General features: G+C 45.7%; 1 protein-coding gene across 1 annotated transcript in view; it reads right to left on the bottom strand.

Annotated features, from left to right (window-relative positions):
• LOC105021646 (adenylate cyclase type 9) overlaps nucleotides 1-8336 on the bottom strand; it is a 55532-nt gene extending 47196 nt beyond the window's left edge. Inside the window, exon 1 of the mRNA XM_010889443.4 lies at nucleotides 4486-8336. Within this exon, the coding sequence (XP_010887745.2) occupies nucleotides 4486-6337 (1852 nt within the window). The 5' untranslated portion in view covers nucleotides 6338-8336. The remainder of the gene's footprint in view (nucleotides 1-4485) is intronic.
• Between the last annotated feature and the right edge of the window lie 4257 nt (nucleotides 8337-12593).

The following is a 12593-nucleotide window of genomic DNA, read 5'->3' as shown; positions in this document are numbered from 1 at the left end:
ACAATAAAACTCATCAAATCATATCTCTAATGTGGAATCAATCAATAAGGATACCAACTGTACTTGGTATGCCAAATGCACTAACTCCTAGAGGGTTTGGCCTGAGATAGGAAGTTTGGGGGTTTAAAACACAGCAGTCATCCCAAGATCTGTAAAAACGTACCATTTCTTTGCGATTGATTTTCTGCATTGAGGTCAAATGCAATTTCAATTTGCATGCAATTTCAAAATGCAATTTGGTCACAGCTTGCTGAATAAAATGTAAATATCCCGGTGGCAGACGATTTGGCACCCAAACCAAACTACACAATACCTTGAGGTTTTGCGCTTGTCGTGCTACGCTACAGTGGCGTTCCTGTAACCATGAGAAAAAAGAAACGTCATGACAGCTGAGTAACAGTAAGAGCAACTCACACAAAGATTCAGCCTGAAATGGCCCTAACGGACGGTATCGCAGGGAGCGGATGGGCAGGAGAAAGGATGGAGTAGAAAGGAGGCGAGGATGATGAGAGCGTGAGGCAGCCAGATGGGAGAAGGCCAGAAGATGAGGTGAAGGGGGGGGGGGGTCTGTAAAAATAGGAAGAAAGGGACGAAAAAATGGACTGAAAACCAACACCGAACAGGCGGTCTGGGGAAGGCACCTGGGGACCTATTATAAAGACACCGATATCCCTCAGACGGAGAGAGCATTACCGGGTCAACGACTTGACAGAAACCATGGCTGGGTCTCAGGGTTTCGCGCCTGCTGGCTGTGGTCTCCATCCATCTGCCGGCAACCTACCAAACACTCCCCAAGGAGCGCCTGACAAACAGGAGCGGCGGCGTCTCTGACAGGGACCAGTCTCCCTTCCTTCCTGAAATCATTTCCAGCTGACCGGTTGCACCTGCTTACGTATCAGCCCCCACTGGCTTCCAGCCGCAAGCAGCCACCCCTGCGAGTGTCCTCCAGCCCGTGATGAAGCCATGATGACAGCACTGCCATCCATTCTATGCACTGGGACCACACAGGTATTTACTCTGGTTTGCACTACTTGTGATCCAACGTAGGTCTAAACACACACTTCCCTATAGCCACACACTTCCCTATAGCCACACACTTCCCTATAGCCACACACTGCGCAACAGAGAGTCAACAACAAGCCAGTGACTCTACCCCTGAAAGGCATTAGAGGGAGGGCATCCCAGTGGTGACGAGAGCCCACCTGGCAAGACAGCAAGGATGGACTTCCCTATAGCCACACACTTCCCTATAGCCACACACTTCCCTATAGCCACACACTTCAATCAATCAATCAATCAAATTTATTTATAAAGCCCTTTTTACAAAAGCAGTTGTCACAAAGTGCTTTACAGAGACACCCAGCCTTAAACCCCAAGGAGCAAACAACAGTAGTGTTGAATTTCAGTGGCTAGGAAAATCTCCCTAAGAAGGTCGAATTTTAGGAAGAAACCTAGAGAGGACCGAGGCTCAGAGGGGTGACAACTCCTCTTCTGGCTGTGCCGGGTGAGATATTAAGAGTCCAATTGGAATAATAAATACATTTCTCTGGGCTAAATCCATAGTCTATTTGATTTTAGACTAGGTCAAAAGTATGAGGACAGGGACACTAACGGGCCCCCCAAACCAGGTAATCCGCAGGTGTGGACCAGGACCTCATGTCCTCCTAAAATTTTAAACTGAAGGAGACTGGAAAAAAAAGTTAGTAGTGCACTCCTCATATCCCCCAGCACATTAATATAGCAGCGTAACACCTTGGAACTGAGACGGGGGGGTCCGGTGACACTGTGGCCTTACCCGGGGGAGGCCCCGGACAGGGCCCAACAGGCAGGAAATCAATCCACCCACATTGCCAGGCATCAACCAAAGGGACACCCACCAACCGCAACCCCCCTGAATGAGGGCCGAGTATTGCTAGCAGCGTACAGCCCAATTGCACAAGTGCGCAACAGAGAGTCAACAACAAGCCAGTGACTCTACCCCTGAAAGGCATTAGAGGGAGGGCATCCCAGTGGTGACGAGAGCCCACCTGGCAAGACAGCAAGGATGGACTTCCCTATAGCCACACACTTCCCTATAGCCACACACTTTCCTATAGCCACACACTGCCACTAGGGAATTACATACAAAAGTAAATGTGAGATCCCGATTAAATTAATAATTTCCTGATAAAAAAGGTTTATATTTTGGAGTGATAAGTACTTCGCTCAGTTTCAGGGTAGTATTTCATCTAACTGAGCTTAATGACTAAAATGTAAAACGCAAGTAAAACTTTAAGAATTAAGAATTTCAGTCAATCATATTTCATAGCTTGTAGAACCTACTCACAGAGCTTTCTTTAATGTTTAATATGTTCTATGATTGGTTTATATGACATGGACATTTGAACATGTCTGATGTCAAAACTTAAATCATGTTAAAGATGAAATACCTTCTAAATAAAAATTATAGTGCTTGGTCAGCAAAGCGTGACAATGGAAGGTACACAAGCAAGATGGGGGAAAAGGACTGGTTTAAGATTTATGGCACTTCTTTGGATGGTTTTTAACCTAGTGGCAAATTTAAGTTAGAGCAATATGTTGGTCCAAATTAAAAGTCACATTAAAACTAAATACAAAAATGAAGGTCAGTCATTCAATCCAATGTGATACTGTTTACCAACTGTAGTGTGTTGCCTTCATTTTGTAGACAACACTTGTTGTTGGTACATAACCTTGCTGAAAAAGACATGCAATAGTTTTTACTTTATGCCCTTGTATTTATTATCCACAAAAGCTGCAATTCCAATCCAGCACTCATCACAGCAGCAAGCTAGGAAGTCCATTGCTGCCAAATTCATCACTATCTGCTCCTCTATGCTTTTACCAAGCATGTCAAAGTTAACGACAGTTTGTGTCACTGGACAAAACTAACTCTTTGCACCTATGAAGCTTCCAGAGTGCTTAGGAGACAGTGATGGCAGCTGAAGGTTTCAGTAAGAATGATAGTACAGTCCATCTCAACCATCACAGAAACAGTGACATTTGTAATATGCCCATTCTTTGCCACCTTGTCAGCATAGCCCAACATCATAGCCATGGTCTAGACAAAATGTTCAACATGAGTCAGGTCATTAGATACTCAAACACAGCACATCTTCATGGATCTGATCCTATAACCTGTAGTACAGGACAATGGTTTGAAGTGCACATGATTGTCTGGTTCCAGTGATAAATTTGGATCTTATTATGGATCGCAGTGATGTTCTCTGCAAACGATTGTGAAAGACAATAACTGAAAGGTAAAATGCACTAAATTACACAAGGACTAGTGAAGGAAAGAAAAACATCCCTCTCATGTCCAATGTCTTCATAAAATTAAAACAACGCTCCCGAAAGCAAAAATAACAGTGCTTTCACCATTTTCACCAGGAAGAAGGTTTACTGGTAGTAGGCAACAACATGTCCGTTAGAGACGTGACGATACCCAATTACACACAACAAAGCCACTGACAGAAAACACGCTAAGCCTAGCATCAGTCGCAGTGACACTAGTGTAGCGCTAGCCTCTTCTACTGCTAAAGCTGGAGAGAGAGACAAGTGAAGACCAGAACAAAAGTGTTTTGCATTTATGCACATTTGAGTGGCAGTTAAATCCCTCAGCCTTTCAGACACAGCTCCCTTCAAAGCCATAACTTCATAAATGCATCAAACAAAAGCAAATTACTATAGTCTCTAATCACACCGTTTAGCAAAGAGAGAGTGTGTGTGTGTGTGTGTGTTTGTGCGCGTGTACATATCTCAGGCTGAACACAACAAGGCAGATGATGAGGGAGATTGGGGTGACAACAGCCCGTCTGTGGTTCAGGGTCACATAAAACCAACACTCAGTCACCCACAGCGCGTACATTCCCAGAGACTGACACCCGTGGCCTACCCACCTGCCTCAGATGTATGACATACAGCACGAGGCTATGAAGCAGGTGACGACCGTGACCCGCGCAAGGCCCCACTTATCCCCCTGGCACGGACCCCAAAGGGAGACCCACCAACCACCACTGATATAATGGCCCTCTAAACTAACTGGAGCCCTGTGCTGCCGCACATAAACAACTAAACTATGTGAAAACAAGCAGCCATAACATCCTTCTTACGGCTGCTTGCGTGGAGACCATGAGGACCTTGCTGAGAGAGGTTGCAGACAGGCCCTGTGCTGATTTGTTTCGAATTACAGATCAAGAAACATTGTCTCGGTATGGAAAACGTTCTTACACGAAAAAACCCAAACATTTCAAACATACGACTTCATGCAATTCAACATTGTGTCTAAGGTAAAACGTATGGAAAAGGTTACTTGTTTATCAAAACCATTCTAGTGTAAATAAACAATTAAAGAGAACATTTTGCAATCACAACAACTCACTTTTTGTGTTTAACTCCTTCTGGCCGACAACATTAGAAAATAATAATATATCTAACAGACCCCTTTTCATCTAACCCTGCACATACCTTTCAACTGGTCCGCCACCACGCTCTGTCCAACCCTCTCTGTGACCCGCCCGTCCTCTCGCTGGTACCGGTCATCCAGGAAGTTGGCTGTGGCCTCTGATAGGTGCACCTTCCCGGCCACTCCCAGTTGCTCCATCAAGTTTGCCAGGTTCACGTCGTTTGACCACACATCAAACTTAAACCGCTTCATCCCAAGGATACCGCATAGGACAGTTCCTGTATGGACTCCGACCCTCATGTTGACCATTTCCCTCTTCTCCTGACAGAACTGCTCGATGGCTTGGATCATACCCAGGCCCATCTCAACACAACAGTAGGAGTGGTCCGGCCGAGGTTCAGGGCAGCCCGCCACGCAGTAGTAGCAGTCCCCAAGGGTACTGATCTTCTCACAGCAGGTCAGCTCGCACAGCCGGTCGAAGCGTCCGAAGAGGTCGTTTAGGAGGCCGACCAGGGCGTGGGCCGACTTGTTGGCGGACATCTTGGTGAATCCAACGATGTCGGCGAAGAGGATGCTGACGGGCTCCATGCGTTTCATGTTGAAGGGTCTGAAGATGATCTGACCCCTCGGGATGGAGGTCTTATTCCTCTTGCTGTTCTTGGGGCTGGAAATGACGGCTGCCGCCCCGCTGCTGGAGTAGCGCTTGGCAGTGTTCTCGCCCGACAAGCCTTCCTCGTCCCCTTGCTTCATCAGGTCGTCAGCCACCCTGCGGGGCATCACTGAGTGGATCATGCGTTCTTTCAGTGCCTTTTCCACCTCCAGGTCCTTGCCGTGCATAATGGCCTGACCCACCTTAAGGAAGGTACTTCGCGATCGCACCTCGGACATGATGAAAAGATGGATGCCGATGGCGTGGGCGCACAGGTGGAGCAGGGCTTTGGCCGGCGCCAGCCAGTGCAGAGTGTCCCAGTCTAAGTTTGCTCCTCCTGAGGCCTGGCTCCAACTGTACCCGACAGCATCAGTGAGGTGGAGCCATCCAAGAGCCTCAAAAAGAACAGAGTAGAGCAGTCCCAGCAGCACAGAGGCATAGAGTCGGACATGGAGGACGCTGTAGAGTAGTAGCAGCACTTCCATGCCTAAGGAGAAGGTTCCTACTGGAGATAAGCATGGGGCCCAGCCACTCCCCATGGGTAAGTCCTGGTTGAAGGTCACGTTCCTAGGGTCCATGCCACTGAAGTCCCCCGGGTCTTCCAGCACATCCTCCGGAGGAAGGGTCTCTAGGTCCCTAAAGCCGGCAGTCTGGATCTGAGGTGCCAGGGTGAGAGCAAAGGTCACCACTATGAGCAGCAGTGATGCCTGGTTGTAACAGCGCACATAGAGCCGTGTGAACGTCAACAGGAAGAGGAGGAGGCAGAAAAGGAAGAAGCAGGCGGTGGGGATGAGGAAAACTGTCTGGTCACATCTGTCTGGGTTGGCGCCAAAGTACAGCCCCCAGAGGAGACTGGCAGAACACAAGTAGAAAAGGACATAGCGGAACCTCCTCTGGGTCTGGGGGAAGCACCTCTCTCTGCATGCCTCTTCTAGGATGGGAGAGTCAAACTTAGGGTCCCAGAAGTGCCCGGCAGATCTTTCGAAGAGCTGGGGCATCTTCCTCTGGGTCCGCAGACCCTTGACCGCAGGCCTGCGAACTCCAGATTCCCCAGAACTACAGCTAGAGGAGATGCTGTATTTGCAGTGTTTGGAACCTCCTCCCATGAAGCCACCTCCTCCCATGCCACCCAAAGCCCCAGTTCCTCCTCCGTGCTTGTGTTTGGCGCTACTGCTGATTCTCACGGAGACGCCACCCTCACCGCTCGAGTCACAGCTCACTTCTGTGTTGTGAGGCAGCAACTGCTGGTGTTGGGGGGATGCCATGCTGCTTTTTAATCTTAAAGAAATAACAATGGTAAAGCTAACGACTATTTGCAAGGCAAGGTCATTTACAAGGTAAGGCAATAAAGGCTATAAATGTATCCACAGTGCAGCCCACTCTAGACTAGAATGAGTGTAAAATAAAAAGGCAAATAAATCTAATCATACATAAATAAAAATCCAACACCAAACTTTCTGGTTACAAAATGCTAAATGAGCCATTTACAAACAAACTACTCTTCCAGGATGGAGTCATTTATTATTGTCCCATATGACGTCAATACTCGCATTCCTCTAACTTCTCCTCTGTTTTGACCAACATACGCAAGGTTCATCCAGTGCCAAACTGCTTTTTTTAATGAATTTGAAAGGATTGGGGACCAGTCCAAATCTTATTGAATATAATGTTTACTGTAGAAGTCTTAATTTTGTAAAACAACCTCATTACAATTGCAAAAGCTCTCACCTGAATAGTATCTTACTACACTGGAGTGTTGTGGCAAATTCTGAAGAGGATTACATGACTGTACTGAAGCATTGATCCAATTCCCTAATGCTGGCACCATTAGGCTGTCTATATGACCCTTCGTACATTCCCTGTGAAAATAATACTCTTGATTTTAGATCCCGGTTTTATTTAAGTTAGTCTCTAGACAACAGTCTAGCCTGCCTTCCTCTTATCCATGCATTATGAAGGAATTTAAATACAGGTTTTAAGGGAGAAGACAAAGTTATATTGCATGTAGAAATCATCTGTAAAGAATATTTTCCTACTTCATCCGTAAGCCCTTTGCTGTAAGTGTGTGTATTGCAGACCTTTATCTACTACTGTCGGCGTTTTTGTATAGCCAAAAAAAGCTAGTTATGGAACTATTGCTTGACATGCCGGGTGATTTAAGGCAGAAATGTCCTCCCATATATAATAAAGAAAACATTAAACTGAGGTCAAAAACCCATTACGCTCTTTGCTGTTCCAGTGAAAAGGCCTATTCGTAAGTATTCCCATGTAAGGAGCCCCGTTCTTTCCTGATTTTCCTCTACGGAATCTTCACCATTGCGCCTCCAATTTCTGGGGACTCGCACTGAAAGAGGAGCGCAGTTTGAAGAGGACCCGCTAGCACAGTAGAGCAAAGCTCTGCAAAAACTGTGTTCAGAGGAAATCAAGATCAAGTGATTGCCGCACGTGCAAACGCCTACGCTTCTTACTTGGATCCAAACCCTCGATGCTCACCGTGTTGAGTAAATCATGTTTTGATAATATAATCTAACAATTTCAGTTAACAAAATATTCCCTTCAATTTCTTGTGGCCGACAATTAAATTGTCAGTAAACTTCAATGTCAGTCACCCAAAACGGTACACAGCTAAATGTAGTCTTGATTGTACGTATCCGAATTCCGTTCTCCTTCCCTTGTGTGCTGGAAACTTTTCCCACGCTACTATTCTCCCCATTAGGTCGCAGACAGCGGTGAACGCGTGGCCAGCCCGGGCTAATTACAAGTTTTCTCCCCTGCACGCATCCCCCGGACACCGAGAGTCCCCACTGAACAGACAAGTGGCTCCTTGATCCCAGTTTAACTAAATTGCATGAATGCGCAGGACAAGGACGCAGGCGTCTTTTTTCTCTGTCCAAAGAATTCCCTTTTATTCAAGTCAGATATGAGTGCTGAGCTATTTCATGTTTTATCCTTTCCCATCCGATCCTCCAGCTCCCCGGTTCTTCATCGTTTGACATTGTTTTATTTTACCCGTTGTCAACCCATTCACCAATCGTTCAGTCGAGAAGAGATACAATGGATATCGCTGTAATTCGATGAGTCTGAGCTACCCAGACACAGTTAAAACAAAGGCGGCGCTACCACCACCATCTTCTCGGAGCTTTCAGAATCCGCTGTTCATCTGTATGTGTGTAGATGTATGGGGCTGCGTGTGCCAGAGGGACGAGACCACAGTCGCTGACAGAAGAGAGGGAGGTGTTTGGGTGCGTGCACGCACATTGGATGAAGGGAAAGACTGGAGGGTGGCGAGCACGTATTTCGGTGTAGGTGGGGTGTTCCCCCCCCTTAACCCGCAGTGAACGTGTCCGAGCGCGCTCACACACATTCTCGACGAGATGTGCGCTCGTTTGCACAACTGAGAACCACCGTTTCATTGGTAGTGTGGTGGTATTCTTACTGGGATATTCTTATTCGTGGTACCATGCCAAAGGCTTTAGGGCACGCAAAGCCTTTAGGGCGGGGTGCGGTCTTAAAAAGACAGCTGCACACCTAAGAGAACAGTATCCTTTGCTAATATTTGAAACAAATTATCACAATTAAATTTCATTAGAAATTCTTGCAGAATAAATCGATATAACCTTGCGTTCTGATGGTTCTATTTATCATGGGCTCCTCCCTATGCATTAATTATAGACTTGGAAAGTGATAGTGGAAAGTTTTTTATAGGCGACTGCTCTGTTAGCCACAGCTGTAGTCAGTGATTCAACTTCGCAATAGTGTACTGAGACCGTCCTCGTAATGAGATTTTCCATTTGATATTTTCTTAACATTTGTTGCCTATTACCTTGAATCGACATTTTCACTACTTTAGATGTTGTGCTGTTGACGAAGAGCTAATAGGGAAGTTCACTGTCTTGAGTTATTTCGTCCTGAATGTGGTTGCATTCATGGGAAAAACAAATAACCTGCCCTGCATTTGGTTGTCAAGCTCTGCATCCCACAGTGACAGAAGAGAATGATGTAAGGGTTCCAGCCACATGAATCTCTAGGCAAACTAACTCCTGCAAAACAACCAAAGGGACATTTCAGTCAACAGAAGCCAGGAATAGGCCTTCATTACAACAACAAGCACTAACTGTATTATGAGCAACTCCAGTTAGCAAACCCTTTACTAGTGAATATGATGTGATTCTTATAGCCCCTGTTTATAAAATAGTTTTCTATGAGAATAATCAGAGGCCATCTGGAGTGCAATTGATAAGAATGTGCTGAGCCCTGGCTTATTTACCACAACCACTGAGTTTTCTGGCACTACAGGACCCAATATGCTGTTGGTCATTGTCAAAACAATAGACCTTGGCTTACTTTCAGGTGGACTCTGAAGCACAGTGCTCTGAGACTCACTGAGGTACATAATCATTTGTAGGTTGAACAGTTCGGCCCTGAGAGTTGGTTTTGTAAGAAGACCACTTAGAGAAGAAAAGTCAGCCTCCCCTAGGCAGTCTACTTTCGGATTATGTAACTTTATCGTTTCTAGTTCACACGGCTGCAATTCAATACATGAATGGCTTACTGTCGGATTCTGAAGAGCCTGATGGACAAGCTGATAAAAAAATACATTAAAAAAAACAGGAGGTCTCTACTACAAAACACTGGCAGAGGTGACGTTGTCATCCAGTCTTGGGGGTGAGACAGCCACCCTCTGAGAGTATTCATGTTTGATGTGACATTGTGACACACACGTCACACTCCAACTCATTCCTTCTGAGACCACCACTGACAGTAGACTGAGGGCTCAAAATGTATTCGTGTGTGCAGGTGTGTGCAATGAAGAGTTGATACGTGTTTGTGTCAGGCTGACAGATCAGGCAGGCAGAGGGATTCCTGTCCCATGTGGGGTCTTTCCCACAACCCTGGGAACAGCTGAGAAGAGATTATATTATGCAGAACAGTGGAGAACCCTTCATGGGACTCACTCGAACCTGCATCTATATTGTGGAGATGGATGAGGATTAAAGAGAATAGTTACAGGCCGACACACATGCACTAGAAACAGATGGACACATGCACGCACACACACAGACACACACACACACACCTCCTCATAATGTTTAAGTCACGACGACAGACTGTTGGTGCAATGCAGCTGCAGGTTATCCCAGTTATCAGATCAGAGTGAGAGGAAAAACTCCTGCCCATCCAGCATGTTCACACCAGACACGAGTTGAGACAATTTTCACACCTCAAAGTGTATAAATACGCAGCATCACAAGGTGGCAGAAGGAGACGAGGGAAAGGGAAGATGAAGGAGAAAGACAGATGAGAGAGGAAATTAAAGGAAGCAAGAGGGAGAAAGACAGGGAAACAGGGAGGGCGACTGAGGGTCATGTGAAGAACTATAAACATGTATTTGTTGTGTGTACAGCCAGACATTGACATGACCACAAAAAGTTATTAACAACAGCAATAATTTTATATATATATATATACACATCCCCTAAAATGACCAGAAATATAGGATAAACACACAGCATCATGTCAGTCCATAATGGCACAAACAAACAAACAACACGTCACCATGCAACTTGTTCAGAATGACACACACAAACAAACACACGTCACCATGCAACTTGTTCAGAATGACACACACATCACTGTTGTAAAACACAATGTCCATGACAGAGAATGCTTATTTAAATTCAACTTTATTGTAAATGCACCAAGTTGTTGGGCCTTACCGCTCTTTCAAAGTGTGTTTCTACTACATGACCTTCGGATCAGGCAGAGTTAGTGCACAATGTGAGCATATGTTGGTTTGGGAGAAAGCCATCAGGCTACAGTATTGCAAGCTACGTGTTGACAGTATAGCTATTTATACAGCTCTCTCTGCTGGACCTGCCATGGAACTACAGCGTTAAATTGAGCGTCTAAAACCCCAAAACAATTGTGTTCAGCACTGTCCATGCCAAGTAGAGTCGACACGCACACATTATTGTACACCTGTTTCATTTTGGTTGGTAATTTTTCTTTTTCATTGCTGCTATTCACTTTCATGTTTTTTTAAAAAATTATTCTTCCAATAAAACATTGAGAAGGCCTAGTGGATAAAAAGTGAATCAGTGGTTAGCAGATCCAATAAATATGATGGGGGAAAATGCTGTCGTTTTGTTATCGTCCAAAGTCACATCACAGCCTCTCTTTTCATTTCCTATGGAACCAGGAACATGCAGTAGATGCGGCAACTGCAGAAACGGGCAGTGAGTGAAGGGTGAGTGAGTGATTTGCTAACAGAGTGGACTGCATGTCTACTGTTGTCAGTGAGTTCTACACTTTAAACAGCATCAGTTGTCTGTTGAGAAAGATGTGGGCTAACAAAATGTTAAGTATGAAATATAATTGATTAGCGTGGAACTAATCTGATCATCTGGCAGACAAGGAATGTGTCAACTCCATTCCTTCTATTTCTATCTGCAAACTTTAGCATCAAAGACTAATCCTTTGTTATTGCCCACCTGGCTGTAGTGAGAGAGGAGAGACGTCAGGTGTGGATTTGAGCTTACCCCCTTAAGGTTTGGGTTTGATGAACACAAACCTATCCTAGATTTGAACCTGCGGGGGAATCCGATCTACAGCCCTCTACAAACTTCTGCTTGCAACATGGGGCCGTTCATTGTCATTCTGCAATGTGAAGTGATGGTCGTGGATGAATGGCACAACAATGGGCCTCAGGATCTCGTCACGGTATCTCTGTGCATTCAAAATGCAGTCAATAAAATGCACCTGTGTTTGTTGTCCATAACATACGCCTGCCCATACCATAACCCCACCGACACCATGGGCCACTCGATCCACAATGTTGACATCAACAAACCGCTCACCCACACAACGCCATACATGCTGTCTGCCATCTGCCCTGTACAGTGAAAACTGGGATTAATCCGTTAAGAGAACACCTCTCCAAAGGGCCAGATGTCATCGTATGTGAGCATTTGCCCACTCAAGTCGGTTACAACGGTGAACTGCAGTCAGGTCAAGACCCCGATGAGGACGACGAGCATGCAAATGAGCTTCCCTGAGACAGTTTCTGACAGTTTGTGCAGAAATTCTTTGGTTATGCAAACCGATTGTTGCAACAGCTGTCCAGGTGGCCAGTCTCAGACGATCTTGGAGGTGAAGATGCTGGATGTGGAGGTCCTGGGCTGGTGTGGTTACACGTGGTCTGCGGTTGTGAGGCCGGTTGGATGTACTGCCAAATTCTCTGAAATGCCTTTGGAGATGGCTTATGGTAGAGAAATGAACAACAGCTCTGGTGGACATTCTTGCAGTCAGCGTGCCAATTGCACGCTCCCTCAAAACTTGCAACATCTGTGGCATTGTGCCGTGTGATGGAACTGCACATTTTAGAATGGCCTTTTATTTTAGCCTGCCTAAGGCACACCTGTGCAATAATCATGATGTCTAATCAGCATCTTGATATGCCACACCTTTGAGGTGGATGGATTATCTCGGCAAAGGAGAAGTGCTTAATAATACAGATTTAGA

This window comes from Esox lucius, chromosome 11 (assembly GCF_011004845.1).
Source record: "Esox lucius isolate fEsoLuc1 chromosome 11, fEsoLuc1.pri, whole genome shotgun sequence".
NCBI lineage: Eukaryota > Metazoa > Chordata > Actinopteri > Esociformes > Esocidae > Esox > Esox lucius.
This window is presented reverse-complemented; position numbering and strand designations above follow the sequence as displayed.